Genomic DNA, 15,274 nt, shown 5'->3' with positions numbered 1-15,274 from the left:
ACAGTATTTTGGGAGAAAGATTTTGTCTTTGTGTTTTTAAAAAGTGTGATTAGGCTCTGGAAACCTCACAGAGTCATACTGATCAGATTTGATAGAGGTAGACCGCCTGAAAAATTTATTCAGGAGAATCAAACAAAAAGATATCTCGATTTTAAACTTTTGTCTTGAGAGTTGTATTTTACAGAGTGTGCCTACTTGGAATCCTGATCTCAAGAACTTTCAGCTGGGTCCAGTCAGGACACATCCTGCTACAGCATTTGCTTCATTCTTCCTACCCCCTACCCTTAAGGATATCTCAACACCCATGTACAGCTTGAAGACGTTATAGAGGAGTCGTCGCCCCAATTCCCTGGACTTTGGGGGGCTGAAAGTGGTTATTCTAAAATTGTTTTTCAAGGCCCTGGGTTCGGTCCCCAGCTCCGGAAAAAATAAATAAATAAAATTGTTTTTATGAGGAATTTAAAATTGGTTGTAATTTAACAGGGAGGAATTACCTAGATTGACTTGTACAGTCATAATTTCATTTGGTAACTAAGCTTAAATCGTATCTTTGTTTTGGCATAGAATTTTTTTTGTCAAAAAAGTTTACAAGGTTTAGAGCCAATCCTTCTATTGTTGTCATTACAAACTTCTGAGTTGATTACACCTGTGAGTTAAGATTCAAATAGCAAAGTCATGGCTCTGAGTTTGTGAGAGTGCTTTCAAGATAAAATTTAGGATATGGAGACAACAGTCCAGATTGTCTTACATAGGGAGATGGTTTTCAAAAACGTCAGAAATCCACAAAATTTGAGATTTAAAGTTATGTATCTTTTGTTGAGACATATCTGCTCCTAACAGTTCCCCTTTGGTGGATTTAATGAAGAATGTGAACATCTCTACTCCAGGTAAGGCAATACTTTGTGGTTAGGCAGCCACTGGACAAAACTGCCTGTTTCATCTGCAGACTAAAACTGTCCAGAAAAGGACAAATTACGCAGACTAGTTGACTGATAAACTCAGCCAACACATCAGCCCTTCAAAAATCTGCATTTCAAGAGTCTCTCAGTTGATTTTGGGCCAGAAGGCTGAAGACTTGCACTGAAGATGTTGCTAACAGGGGACTGTGCTAATGGAGATTTGTCTCTACAACCTCTCAGTTCTGGAAGCCATGTTAGGCTTCCTATGTGTATAGATATTTGGTCATTCCCAGATTTCTGACAGGGTTGAAGACTGATTATAGTCTCATAGCCTATCAGGCTGTTTAACTCTGAAAATACATATTTTATTAGATAGTTATCAGATAGTATACAAGCTAGCCAAGATATATATTTTTTAAGCCTTTCTTAAGCTGGAATGGATAACTAAATGTTCTGTTTTATTGATATAGTGATGGACTAGGTGTTGAGACTGTGATATGCTTTACAAATTATAGAATGGTTAAAATTGTACTCAATTTATATGTAAGTGAAAAGGCTTTTTAACTGGACAAAAAGGGGGAAATGTTGTGGTTTGCCCTGAAGTTATCTGTATTTTGATGCTAATTCCACTGCCCCAAGGACAGCTGCCTAGTCAAGGACTCAGAACTCAGGTGACTTCACCAGAACCACCTCCCCATTGAATTTGTAAAGTAGAGGTGAGGGGCAGGTACAGGATAGAAGGAGGCCTGTCATTGGAGGAGAAGGAAGGATGGGCAGGAGAGAAGTATGAAGGAAGAGGAGACTAGGAGAGAAAGGAGGAGACAGGGACAGAGGAGAGAGAGAGAGGGGAGAAGCCATGGCAGGTGATGTTAAGATTCTGCCCTGTGGATTTAGCTCAGCGGTAGAGCGCTTGCCTAGCAAGCACAAGGCCCTGGGTTTGTTCCTCAGCTCTGAAAAAAAAAAAAGAAAAGAAAAACAGTAATTTATTAAGATTCTGCCCTGTGTATTTACAGGTTGTTATTAATGTTCTCAAGGGATGGATGGTACCGGGCTTTGTATGTTTAAGTGGGCAATTGTATCTTCTCAATTAGGTCAAAGATAAAAAAAAAAAAAAAAAAACTTCCAGAAAACTGCTGGGTTGGCAGATAGTCCTGTCACTGACAGAGGCCAGTGTGGAGGGCAGAGCAGGAATTAAGCAGGTAACAGCAGCTGTCTCTCCATAGCCCACACTTACCTTGAACTTGCCATCCTCCAACCTCAAGTTTCAGAGAGCTTGGATGAGAGGCTGTGCCACCAGGTCAGCTAGCTGTTATATGAGTGTATTTGGGGACTTCTGTGTCCATTTCCTTGTACATACCATGTGTGTGTGTGTGTGTGTGTGTGTGTGTGTATACATACATATATACATACATATGTAAGGGGCTGGGGATTTAGCTCAGTGGTAGAGCGCTTACCTAGGAAGCGCAAGGCCCTGGGTTCGGTCCCCAGCTCCGAGAAAAAAAAAAAAAAAAAAAAAAAAAAAGAATCAAGGCATACATACATATGTATATATACATTTATACAAGTGTACACACATAAATATATATACATAGATGTATGTATATGTGTGTGTGTATATATGTATACATATATGTATATATGTGTGAGAAACATGAGAATTGCGTTAGTGCCAAAAATGTATCTTTTCATTTTTGAAGTCCTTAGATTTCATCCATATTGTTTTGATACAATTGCTTTAAAAGGATTCCTTTCAGTGGGGCCTGGGCACCATGGAATCTGGAGCAGGAGTCCAACACCCAAAATCTCATCTTGAGAACAGTAGGAGTGAGGGCCAATCCTCCTGCGCCTGCTTGTCCCAATGCACATGGGTGTATGGCCCAGACCTTCATCTCCTCCAGAGGCCGTTACATAGTTGCAGGCATTTAAACTTTCCCTTCCCTTATAAAGTCTTGTCCAACAAGTACCTGAAATTCTGCTTCATGCAAATGAAGCATTCCCAAAACCTCAGCCCCCATTCGATGGTCAATGATGTACACTCACTCCCAAAAGGTTGAAATAGCCTCTTTTTTCCCAACGAAAGGAGTTGCTCAATGAAGCCTGCCTCCTGAGAAGTCTTTCTCACCTCGCTCTCACCCATTGCCTGAGGTCTCCATTACACGCACGCACACGCAGTTCCCAGTTCAGAATCTGCCAGTGCCAGCATGGTTGTGCTGACAGTTCTTTCAGACTGCAGTCTGGTTCCCAGCACTCAAATTGGGCTGCTCACTGCTCCAGGGAGTCCAACGCCCTCTGCTGGCCTCTGTAGGCACCTGCACACATGTGGTGATGAACTGACACAGACACATTACACACATAATACATATATACATAAATTTAAAATATAATAAAATTATTCCCTTCTAGTGAGTTTGTGACAACAGTTATGAAGTAGCAATGAAAATAATGTTATGGTTGGGCGTCACCACAACGTGAGCAACTGATAAAGAGTCACGCATTAGGAAGGGTGAGAGAGACGGGCCTACACCCACACATTTTCATCCTTGGAAAGATTTGTTCTGACCTAGGGAGATGGCTCAGTTCACAAAGAGCTTGTGCAAGCAGGAGGACCCCAGTTCAGATCCCCAGAACCCTCACAGAAGACAGGCGTGGTAACACATATCTCTGTTAGAGCTGAGGGGAGGGGTACAGAGACAAGGGGGCTCGCTAGCAGCCGGCGTAGCCAATGGATGTGCTCCAAGGTCAGTTGAGAGACCCTGTCTCAAAAAGGAAAGAGGGTTGGGGCTGTCGAGATGGCTCAGCGGGTAGAACCGTTTTGTAACACAAGCCTGGCTTCCTGGCTTCAATCCCTTGAATCTGTATGAAGGAGGAAAGAGAGAATCGATTCTATAAAGCTCTCTTATGTGCACTGTAACACATGCATCCCCCACAAACATGTGCACATTCACACAGGTTTGTTATAAACACAGTATAAGGTGGCACATGCTTATAATCTTAGTACCCAAGAGGCTGGCTGAGGCAGAATTATTGCAAGGTCAAGGATGACTTGGGCCACATTTCTTTGAGACTCTCATTAAAAGAGAATCTATAGCTTGTGACTGTGCATGGGGCTCAGCTGGCACAGTGCTTGCCTCAAACGCACAACGCCCTCGGTTCGATCCCCAACACCTGTGTGCCAGCTCTCGGGAGGCCGAGGCAGGAGAATCTGAAGTCAGCCTTAGGCCATCCTCTGCTATATAGCGAATTTGAGGCCAGCCTAGGGCTGCACGAGACTGTTTTAAACAAACAAGAGAAGTTGCCCTGGATCTGTGAGACTCTGTTTCAAAGAAACCAACAAGATTAGAGGTCCCAGGCAAGGTGTGAAATGTGAAGTTTGCATCACAGACGGGACAAACTATTGGCATTATCCACTTTATTTCCCAAGTTTTGTTTTTCACTTGCCAACACATGTATAAAATTTGGCAGGCTGTGTTACTGAAGGAGTTGCAGGGAGGGCAGAGAAAGGGCAGGAATCAAGCAGCCACAGTGGGCAAGTGAGGTTAGGTGGGGCAGGAATTGGCTGGGGACCATGGAAGACCTCCTCCACGCACACACCTTCCAGCACTGTGCGCTGCTCAGACAGTCCCTGGCCTACGTGATTTGGTAAGCATGGCTTACAGCCTTTCTGATACCCCCAGTCCTTGTCCCCAACATTTCCCCCACACCCCCAAGCAGGAGGCAGGGACTCCTCTGGCCACCCCTCCCCGTAGCTTAGCCCTGGAGATTGTGGTCCCTGGGTCATATGGTGCTGACCACTTGGACAGCATCTAGATGGCTTAGGCTAGGCCGGGGCTACAAGCTCTTCTTGGAAATCTCTTCTTCACCTGTATTCTTACATCAGGGGACAGTAAGGACATACAAATGGCTAGGGGACATTCCAACAGAGTCCCCGAATCTGCTTCTAACACCTGTAGTCTGGACTCCATGGGAAGGAAGGTTTGACCTTCCACCCAGAGCAGGACTTCTGGCTTTTATTTGCACACTGACTGGACTGCCACCGTGACCTTGTCTACGAGCAAAGACCAGGCATCTGCACCACCCTTCCACGTTTCATCTTGACAAATATTTTCAAGATTTATGTCATGAAAATTCACTGCCTTGACCAAGTTCACTGCACTGTGACAACCTGAAGACCACCGGTTTTTATTTGTTTTTGTTTTTGTTTTTGTTTTTGAGGCAGGGTCTCATGTAACCCAGGCTATCCTCCAACTCACTATGTGGCGGACAATGACCTTAGCCTCCTGCCACCACCTCCCAAGTGCTGGGATTGCATATGTCCACACACCAGGTTTGTATTGGTGCTGGAGATGAAACCCAGGGCTTTCTGCTAGGCAAGCAATTTACCCCAGGCTGAGCTTCCTCCCTCAGCTCCCCCCTTCCAGTTTCTCCTTAAGTATCAGAGCAATCCATTCTCCAAGCTCTTACAGACTTTGCCCATCTCATTTGCTGGTTGGTGTTCGGTTAAATCAAACCTCACGTTTGTTGTTTGCCACAAAGCCAGTTCAGTTCTCAGTCCTATTTTCCCAAGAAAGGACAAAGTTGGACAGTCTCTCTCACCCGCCTGGAGATGGTTTTCGGGGGGGAGGGTGAATCTGTGAACTTGGTGTTTGGGAGGGAGGGGTCTGGAAAAAGCTGGAAGTCTTCCTTTCCTAAGAATAATTCAAGATGCCCAGAATGTCCTCAAATTGGAGTTAAAACCAGGAACTAGGGTCGAGGTGTGTGTGAATGGCTCTAACGCCTCTCAGTGCTTTCCGGAGGCAGAGGTCTGCTGGGCCCTTGTAGAGGGCACAGGCCTGGAGGACCGCAGGAGGCCCAGGCCTCGGGAGCGCCCTGCCCCATGCAGCTGGCGCTCGTGCCTGCGGATCTGCACCTTCTGCCGGAAGCGCTCGCCACAGTCCTCGCACACGTAGGGCCGCTCACCCGAGTGGGTGCGGCGGTGGCGCAGCAGGTTGGAGGAGACGCTGAAGCGCTTGCCGCAGTCGCCACAGGCGTAGGGCCGTTCTCCGGTGTGGGTGCGCTGATGCTGCACGAGCGCCGAGCTCTCGCTGAAGCGCTTGGAGCAGTAGGTGCAGGCGTAGGGTTTCTCGCCCGTGTGGATACGCTGGTGGGTCACTAGGTTGGAATGTTGCGAGAAGCTCTTTCCGCACTCGCTGCAGAGATACGGCCTCTCCCCAGTGTGCGTGGCCTGGTGTCGCACCAGGTCCGTGCTGCGGCTGAAACCCTTGCCACATTCCCCACAGACGGTCGGCCTGTTCCGGACTCGCCGCTTCCTCCGCTGTCTGGCGGGAGTTAGAGCCGCACTCCCCGCGGGCCCCGGAATGGCCACCACAGTGGGTGTGGCCACAGAGGGCAGCACCATGACCTCCTGCAGCACCACATAACCTGGAGGGGCCACCACGACGGTGGCTGAAGCCGGTGCTGCAATCCCCGGAGTGGGCACCAGCTCCAGCTGCAGCTCCGGCTGCACAGAAGTCAGCTCCAGCTGCAGCTCCTCCTGCTGGGCGTCTAGTTCCACCGGGGTCAGCTCCAGGTGCACCTCCTGTTGCTCCAGCTGCAGCTGCTCCATCTGCTGCTGCTGCTGCTGCAGCTGCTCCAGCTGCTCCATCTGCTGCAGCTGCAGCTGCTCCATCTGCTGCTGCTGCTCCAGGTGCTCCTCCAGCTGACGCAGCTGCTCCTGCAATTTTAGCTGCAGCTGCCGCTGTTCCTGCAGCCTCTCCAGCTCCTGCTCAGATCTGATGTCCACAGGCATGAGTTCCAGTTCCACTCCCTCCTCCTCTTTCTCCTCTTCTTCCTCTGGCTCCAGTGGAGGAGGCTGCAGCTGCTGGTGCCGCTGTTGCTGCTGCAGCTGTTCCTGCTGCTGCAACAGCTGCTGCTGCAAGTGTGCCTGTTGCTGCTGTAGCAACAGCTGCTGCTGTAGCTGTCCCTGTGGCTGTAGCACCAATACCTGTTGCTGCAAGTGTTGCTGTTGCAAGTGTGCCTGTTGCTGCAACAGTTGCTCCTGTTGGAACAGCAGCTGCTGCAACTGCTCCTGTTGCAACAGCTGTTGCTCTTGCACTTGCTGTAACTGCAATGCTTGATCTTGCACATGCTGCAGCAGCAATTGCCTCTGCTCTTGCAACAGCTGCTCTTGTTGGAGAAGCTGCTGCTGCTGTGACTGGTGTTGTTCCTGCACTTGCTGCTGTGGCGCAGGCTCATGCATTTGCTGCTGCACAAGATGCTGCTGTTGGATTTGCTGCTGTTCCTGCTGCTGTGGAAACGGCTGTTGTGCTTGGTTTGGAGGCTGCCTCGTCTGGTGCTGCTGCAGCAACAGATGCTGCTCTTGTCCAAGTCTCGGCAGCTGCACCGCCTGCAGCTGTGGTTGTGGTTGATGATGCCGCATGGACCGGTCTTCCTGTCGTTCTTGCTGTGGTGGAGACAGCTGCTGTTGCCCATCTTGCTGCTGCTGCTGCTGCTGCTGCTGCTCATGCTGCTGCTGCTGCTGCAATTCTGGCTGGGATCCTAACAGTTGAGGCTGAGATTGCTGCTCTTGCAACTGCTTGTGCCCCAGCTGTTGTTCCGGCTCTGACCGACGCTTTAATCGGTGCACTCGCAAGTCCTGTGGTTCCTGCTGCTCTGCCTCGATATAGTAGACATAGTTACTGACCCCGACTGAGGCTGCCAGCGCTGGCTGCTGTGGATGGCTGCGCCCCTCCTGAACCTCCTCTTCCTCCTGCCTCTCATTCCCACCACTGCCACCTGTAGTGGAAACGGCAGGAAGCCAGGAGAGAAGGATTCATAGGCGGTGATCTCGACCAGACCTCAAAAGGATGCACCCAGGATACACTAAGGGGCTCTGAGCAGGGACCCAAAAATGTGAGATCAAATGACAGGACAAACGTTCCCAGAGACCCCCTGATTACCCCATTCAGACTCCCACTGAGCCCCCTTCAAACAAGTCAGCGTCCCCAAGCTCTTGGGGCTCCTGACACCATTCCCTGAAATGTGTCTAGCTCTTTCTCCCCATATAGGGAGACCAGCTATTCCAGTGGCTGAGCTCTGAACCCATTTATGGTCACACTATCTGTCTGTCTGTCTGTCTGTCTGTCTATCTATCTATCTATCTATCTATCTGTTTTTTTTTTTTTTTTTTGAGACAGGATCTCTTTGTAGCCATGACTATCCTAGAATTAGCTCCTTAGATAAAGCTGGCCTTGAACTCACAGAGATCCGCCTGCCTCTGCCTCCCAAGTGCTGGGATTAAAGGTGCACACCACTACCACCAGAGACAATGGTCACACTTTAAACGAGTGAAATCTGCCTTGTCTGTGAATAACGAGCCATTTCTATAAATACATGGCAAGTCATTTCTAGAAACCACTGAAGTAGCAAGGAAGCCAGGGTAGGGAGTCTGTATTTCCGAAGTTAACTGGAAAGGCGGGCACACACAGCAGCATGCCTATCACTCCAGCCTCAAACGGTGGAGCCAGGGGTCCCTGGAAAAAGCTGGCTGGGAAGACTAGCCATGCAGGCAAGCTTTGAGCTTAACTCAGAGACCCTGTCCCATTGCATACGGTGGAAAATGATCAAGTATGACTGAGGCCTCCAAACGCATGTGCACGAGTGTCCACACACACCCATGCACATGAGCACCCGAATGCAGACAAGAAACATGAAGGCACATGTGCACACCACACATACTACACACAGATAGTTGCATATAATTATACTGTACAAAGACAAATTTTCTAATCACCTTTGTTGGATGTGTTTTTAAAATCTGTGTGTCTTGTGTATGTACATGTGTATGTTCATCCATGCGTGTGCTCGTGGGAACATAGGTGCCACAGCACACCTACAGAGGTCAGAGGACAACCTTGGGTGCTGGACCTGACCTTCCACTCTGAGACAGGGTCTCTTCTCTGTCACTGCAGGCCAGCTGGCCCTGGACTTTCCAAGGATTCTCCTGCCTCTACCTCCTGTCACACAATAGAGGCGCTGTGATTACAGACTATGCCTCCACTTGAATTCCGGGGACTCAAACCTTTGTCCTCAAGCTTGGAGGGCCAACACTTTCCCCACTGGGACACCTGGAGCACCTTTTCTTTTCCAGAGACACTTCTACTGGGCAGCTGGGTGTTGGGTCGTAGATGAAGACAGCTATGGGAATGTGTCCCTAGAACAAGATCAGCACCCTCTCACGCACTCCTTTCTCGTGCCTCTTATGCAGGGACAGACCTCACCTCGGTGTGAGGTCTCCTCATCTCTAGCTTGGTCACGTGGTCACTCTGACTTCCTGGGACAGCAGTTTCCACAGAAGCATTTTATTGACCATGTAGTTAGATGTCACCTGAAGTGTGTGCTTGCTAGAGTTAAATTTATAAGTGGAAAGAGTCTTCGTTCAATTCATAGAGCCCCATTTAATTTTATTCCTCTAATTTTCCTGATATATATTCATTCTCTCTCTCTCTCGTTCACTTGCTCTCTCTCGCTCTCTCTCACTCTTGCTGTGCAACACTGTCTCATTGTATATAGTCCTAATTCGGAACTCACTATATGGGTCAAGCCGTCAAACTGTGACCCTCTTGCCTGAGCCTCCCAAGTTCTGGGTTTCCAGTCAGGTGTCCCCAGGCCCAGCTCTTCCTGGTTCTCTCAACTCTGTTCAAGTCTGTCCCCACACAGTCACTTGCTGCCTTTAAAGCACAAAATGTGAAAGCTGACTCTTGTCCACCCTTAAAGGCTGCCCGCCCCTGCACGGGTCTCAGGGAGGGGACTGGGAAATTCCACATCCTGGGAGCCTGTGTGTGGAGGGAAGGAGATGGGCACAGGGTAGAGAGGTAAGGGCAGGAAAGAAGCCATTCAGCCAGTGTCTGAGGCATTAGAGACAGAGGAAAAACTCTCCAGCCCCAGATGGGAGATGGTAGGGGTTTGGGGGGGCACCTGGGAAAAGCAGGGTAGAGCCAATCCAGATGCGGGTCTCAGAGATGAAGCTACTAAATCTCTAAGTATCTCTCTCCAGCAAGACCTTGCCTGACAGCCACCACAACAGGTCCTAAAACAAGTTTTAAGGTAGCTGGGGTTAGCGGGCATGAGTATGCTGGTCACACATGGGGTTCCTCTGTGGTGGTCTGGACTGTGCCACCTTGCAAACTCAACTGAAGAATCCTTGTGGAGGGGACCCATTGTCTCCACACCCCAACCCTCACCTGAGAGGGTGTCAGGCCCTGGACCCCCATCCTCAAGACATCGAAGCTCCAACACAAAAGTCTGGGTTGCTGGGCCCAGCTCCATCCTGGCCGTCACACCAGGTTCTCCCAGAGCAGGCTGTGCTAAGAGGAATAAAGGAAACTGTTCAGAAGGGAGGTGGTGGTGGCTGAACCCCATTCCTACACAGAATAGCCAGAACTATTACTTAATGGATGTACACAGGAATTCACCTCCGCTGACCAGTGGCCCTCTTGCCCCCTGACATAAGACTGTGGGAACTAACCTATCCCAAGGCTGGGAAGCTTGTGCCCATGGGCACAGCTCCTTGTCTCCTTCCAAAGAATGACCATCCCCCAGGCTTCAAAGGGCACATGGGTCAGGTGTGTCACCCCAGGTCCCTGGGAAGTAGGTGTCCAGATCACTGTAGCTCACGGCAGGAGCCTTCTGCAGGCCTGCGTTCCTGTCCGGAGTCCTCTCTGAAGAAGTGGTCTGCACATTCGGGAGTCCCTACACCCCCGCGCCAGCTGCCTACACCTCCCTCTGGCTTTAGAAGCTCTCCTTAGAGAAGCGTCTGTGCGCGCCTGCAAGGATCTCCCGCCAGGCCTCACCTGGAACAGCATTTCCCGCCGCCGGCCACCGCCGCCGCCGCCGCCGCCGCTGCTGGCAGCAGCCTCTGCGCTAGGGGAGGTGTGGTCACCAGTGGCTACAAGGTGAAGGCCACGGCCGTTCAACCAGCTCCTTCCGGAGGTACCTCCATCTAGAATGAGCCATGGAGGCTCTGACCACCCCCGGGAGAACCCTTTACGGGTACTCTGCAGGGTCTTCACTGTCAGAGCTGCCGAGGTCGCCCTGGGCCAAGACAAGGTGCAGAGTGGAGTTCCCAGGCAGAAGTTTGGTGGAGACTCTCGCGTAGGGACAGGGAAGGGAGGCAGGGTTCCAAATCCAGAACTGGGATCAGGGTTGATCCGGGTGGCCCATGGCGCGCAGCAGGGCCCAAACTAGGGCCCTAGGTTGGCTCGGTGGGAACCGGGTGACAAGGGTCCTGGACCATAACCTGCCACAGGTGCCCGGGTGCGGGGGGGGGGGGGCGTGGGGGGGGGCGGGCGCCGCGGCCGGGCCGGGTCCCGGATCGCTCGCCCGCCCTCCCGTGCTGTGCGTCCGAGCGGGAAGCGGCCCGGCCCGGGCGGGGGCGCTGGGGGGCCGGCACAGGAAGTCCCCCCGGCATCCGCATCCTGTCCCCCGCCCTTGCCGCCCGCCGCGCCCCCGCGCCCCGGCCCCCGCCGCCACCACCCTAGCCGCTGCCTTCGCCTTAGCCGTGGTCGCCGCCGCCTCTCTAGGCCGCGCTGCCAGCTTTGTGTGGTTAACCCTTCCCGGCCCGGCCACTCACCAGGGCCCCCCACCCCGGGGAGGTGTGGGTGGGGATGGGGACAGGATGGTCGGCCCTGCGTGCGTCTCAGGGTCCGCCGATGCTGGGCGCAGCGCACGCCGCAACGCATCGCCTGGTGCTGTGCGCGTGTCCGTGCGCCACGGTGGGCGATTGTCACTGAGGCTGCAAGGCTGGAAGAGGAAGGGGGTTCCCAGCCAACACCCCTTTATTCTCTGAAGCATAGGTGTAGCTTCAGGACACTCTTCCCTTGACTGTGGCGTACGAATTGGGGCTAATTAGCACGTTCTTAATCAGTTAACGGGGGGGGGGGGGAGCCCTTTCCTGATCCCAGCAGGTTCAGAACAGCCAACCCAGACTCTTGAGTTGGCAGAGATGGACAGGTAGAGATTGTGCCAGCTCCATCGGGCCACCCTCGGGAACTGAGGGAACTGCTGTTATCTCTTTGGGTTCTTGCTCTCTCCAGTAACCAGAGGCCCTCCCTCATTCAGCCTCCAGCCTTTCGGAGGAGGGGAGAGGAGAGACCGGCTCCCAGCGTTCTGAGCCAGTGGCTTCTCCTCCGCCCCCCCCCCCCCCGTTTGTTTGAAGACATAACAAATCGTTTCCTGCCTGAGGGTAGGAGTAAGAATAGGAATTGGGGTGTGTCTCTTTTCCAAGAGGTTTGAGTTCACCATTTGCATTTCCCTCACTCAGCTTTCCTGGCAGACCACAGGCTTCTGGACAATTCACAGAAGAAGCACTGCTTCAGTTCTGTAGGAAAGAGGTGGCGAATGAAGCTCTGTAAGCCCTGTGAGTGCCCTGGCACTCGCAAAGCCCTAGGTTCCATCCCCAGTAGTGCATAAAACCCACACCCACAGGTATGAGCCTGTCATTCCAGAAGTTAGCAGAAGGATCGGGAGTCCAAGGCCATCCTTGGCTACATATAAAGTCTGAAGCTAGTCTGGACTACATGGGACACTGTCTCAGAAATAAATAATTTTTTTTCTTGAAAAACTCAGATCTGCCAAAAACAGAGCGGCCTCTAGAGTGGAGACGTCCTCAAAGGGGGGACAAGAGCCCTTCCTGGGATCACAGCCCCATTCTTTCTGTCTCCCTGCTTGCAGTAAAGTCTCCAATTCACACGATTCCTGCCCCCCCCCCCCCAGGCCTGGCTTGAAAAGCCTGAATGACGATGCCTTGCAAACCAGCGCCCGCCTACCAAGGGAATGGGTGCAGAGGGCCGAGATGATGCATCGAGCTGTACACCAGTAGGGACCCAGCTTTGGAGGCAGGGCTATTTTGGAGTGACAGGGGCTTCTGGCAACCAAGTAACCAGAGGCACCATATAGTCTTCCATCTGTGAAAGTGGAGACAGGCTGCCAGGCAACAGTGTCAGGGCAGCTGAGCAGACAGGTGGGCGTGTCCTTGATGGGAGCCTCTTCCAGAGAACCCAGCCCCTACTGTTTCCATCTTCTGAGTGAGTGTGTGTTGGGGGGGGGGGTGCACGTGCACATGCGTGCAAGTGTGCCTGTGTGTGCATGTGTGTGTGCGTGCATGTGTGAGTTCACACGCGCGTGCAATTGAGCCCGTGCACCCATATGCACATTTAAAGAGGTCAGAGGAGGATGCTGGGTGCCCTCTACTTAGCATTTCCTAACTTATTCCCTTGAGACAGAAGCTAACCCTGCAGCAGAGCTGGCAGCCAGCAAGCCCCAGCCACCCTCTTATCCCTGCCCCCCACCAACAATTGGGGTTATAGGCCAGCCAGTATGCAGGCTCTTTACATGGGTGCTGGAGATTCAAACTCAAGTCCTATGCTTGCCCTACAAACTTCCTCTCCCACTAAGCTTCTCCTAGTCCCCTTCCCTGGATCCTTCACTGCTCCCTCCCTTGCATGGCTGGATTCTTTCCAAAAGTATTTACACATCCACAGGGCCCTCCCAACCTCAAAACAGGCATCCCCTTCTGCTCCCCACCGCACGCCTATCCCTCCATCCCTTCTCCCACCTGGCCTGAGTGCCATCACTTCACCCAGACAGCTCCCTCCGTCTCATGGCACGGGCCACCTCCTTGTCCTAAACCTCTTATCTTCTGCCTGGAGGCAGCACAAGACACTTCTGCTGGGTGTCCCTTAGTCTGCTCCACCCAGACCCTTCTATAGTCTTTTCTTGTGTGTGGGAGAGGAATTTCTGGAAATCATTGCTGACTTTTGCATCATTTCCACAAACAAGATGTCTCTGGGAAGCAATTGTTTCCCTATGTGCGTGCGCCCGCGCCCATAGGTGTAGAAGCCATATGTCAATACTGTGTGTGAGCATTTGGACATTTGAGTGCAGGTGCCTTGGAGTCCACAAGGGGGCAGCACCAAGCCACCTCTCCAGCCCGCCTCCACCTTATTTTTTGACCTAGAGCTCTCCCTGATTAACTAAACTGGCTGGTCACTAAGCTCCAGGGATCAGCCATGTCTGTCTTCAAAGCACGTGAGTACAGACCCACAGCACTGCCGGCTTCGATAGGAGTGAGGGGAAGAGGGATGTAGCTTAAGTTGGTTCCTGCTTGCCAAGCAGTCCAAAAGTTCCAAGACGTGATCTCGGCACTGACCAAAACAGTGCTTTCCTGAATTCTGTGTGTTTGCACAGCAAACCTGAGTGGGCCATGGGAAATCCTGACTTTGTAACTAGTTGGCCAGGAGCCTGGGTAGACTGGGGACCCTGGAACTGGTTTCATCAGGACTGTGCCCCTAACCTGTTTAGTCTGCACCCATTCTGGTGGTTATGGGGTTTTGTTTTTTGGTTTTTTTGGTTTTTTGTTTTTTTTGCAACCTTGGATGCATGTATGTTTACCGTTTCCATGGTTACACTTGTCTTTGGGGCTGAGCCCAGGAATCTTCCCGTGCTTGAGTCTGTCTGTTCTAACCACTCTGGTGTTAACCTACTCAGTGCTTTCTTTTATTTCTATTGATTGAGCCATGATTTCGCTTGGTAGCCCTACTCACATCTTTCCCTCCTCTCAGCCTTACACCCAATCAAACTGATTAGAAACCTAGTTTTTCTTTTTGGTTTTAAAATCGCATTTGGGCTGGAGAGATGGCTCCGTGGTTAAGAGCACTGACTGTGGGGTTGGGGATTTAGCTCAGTGGTAGAGCGCTTGCCTAGGAAAAAAAGAACCAAAAAAAAAAAAAAAAAAAAAAAAAAAGTACTGACTGCTCTTCCAGAGGTCCTGAGTTCAGTTCTCAGCAACCACATGGTGGCTCACAACCATCTGTAATGGGATCCGATGCCCTCTTCTGGTGTGTCTGAGGACAGCTAAAGTGTACTCATATAAATAAAATAAATAAATCTTTTTTTTTTTTTTCGGAGCTGGGGACCGAACCCAGGGCCTTGCGCTTCCTAGGCAAGCGCTCTACCACTGAGCTAAATCCCCAGCCCTTTTTTTTTTTTTTTCGGATAAATAAATCTTTTTAAAAGCACCACATGTGGGGTTGGGGATTTAGCTCAGTGGTAGAGCGCTTGCCTAGCAAGCACAAGGCCCTGGGTTCGGTCCCCAGCTCCAAAAAAAAGAAAAAAAAAAAAAAAGCATCACATGTATTCTCTGGGGTGGGGGAGGGGGCATGCACCACAGCATATAAGTCCCTTCCTTCTCCCTCGTGGGTCCAAGGAATCAAACTCAGGTTGTCAGGCTTGGCGGCAAGCACCCCGATCCACTGAGCTGACCCACCAGCAGCGTTGTTAATTATTCTTTTTCTTTCAGTTTTTGGAGACAGGAGTTTCTGTGTGTAGCCCTGATCATCCTG

At 51.1% G+C, this 15,274-nt stretch overlaps 1 protein-coding gene across 3 annotated transcripts; it reads right to left on the bottom strand.

Moving 5' to 3' along the window:
• Positions 1-4,291: 4,291 nt before the first annotated feature.
• On the bottom strand, positions 4,292-11,663 carry Zfp853 (zinc finger protein 853). 3 transcript variants are annotated; one of them, XM_087579660.1, is made up of 4 exons: positions 11,506-11,663; positions 10,727-10,967; positions 10,118-10,240; positions 4,292-7,670 (listed from the first exon to the last, which is right to left on the bottom strand). In XM_087579660.1, the coding sequence occupies exons 3-4, from the start codon at positions 10,200-10,202 to the stop codon at positions 5,677-5,679; spliced, it is 2,079 nt and encodes a 692-aa protein (XP_087435786.1). In that variant the 5' UTR covers positions 10,203-10,240; positions 10,727-10,967; positions 11,506-11,663; the 3' UTR covers positions 4,292-5,676. The 3 variants fall into 3 exon arrangements, with proteins under 3 accessions (XP_087435786.1, XP_087435784.1, XP_087435785.1); XM_087579658.1 differs by having other exon boundaries at positions 10,118-10,235; XM_087579659.1 differs by lacking the exon at positions 11,506-11,663 and having other exon boundaries at positions 10,727-11,306.
• Between the last annotated feature and the right edge of the window lie 3,611 nt (positions 11,664-15,274).

The sequence above is a fragment of the Rattus norvegicus genome, chromosome 12, assembly GCF_021556685.1.
Source record: "Rattus norvegicus strain SHRSP/BbbUtx chromosome 12, alternate assembly SHRSP_T2T, whole genome shotgun sequence".
Lineage (NCBI taxonomy): Eukaryota > Metazoa > Chordata > Mammalia > Rodentia > Muridae > Rattus > Rattus norvegicus.
Note: the sequence above shows the minus strand (reverse complement) of the source record. Positions and strands in the feature narration are given on the sequence as shown.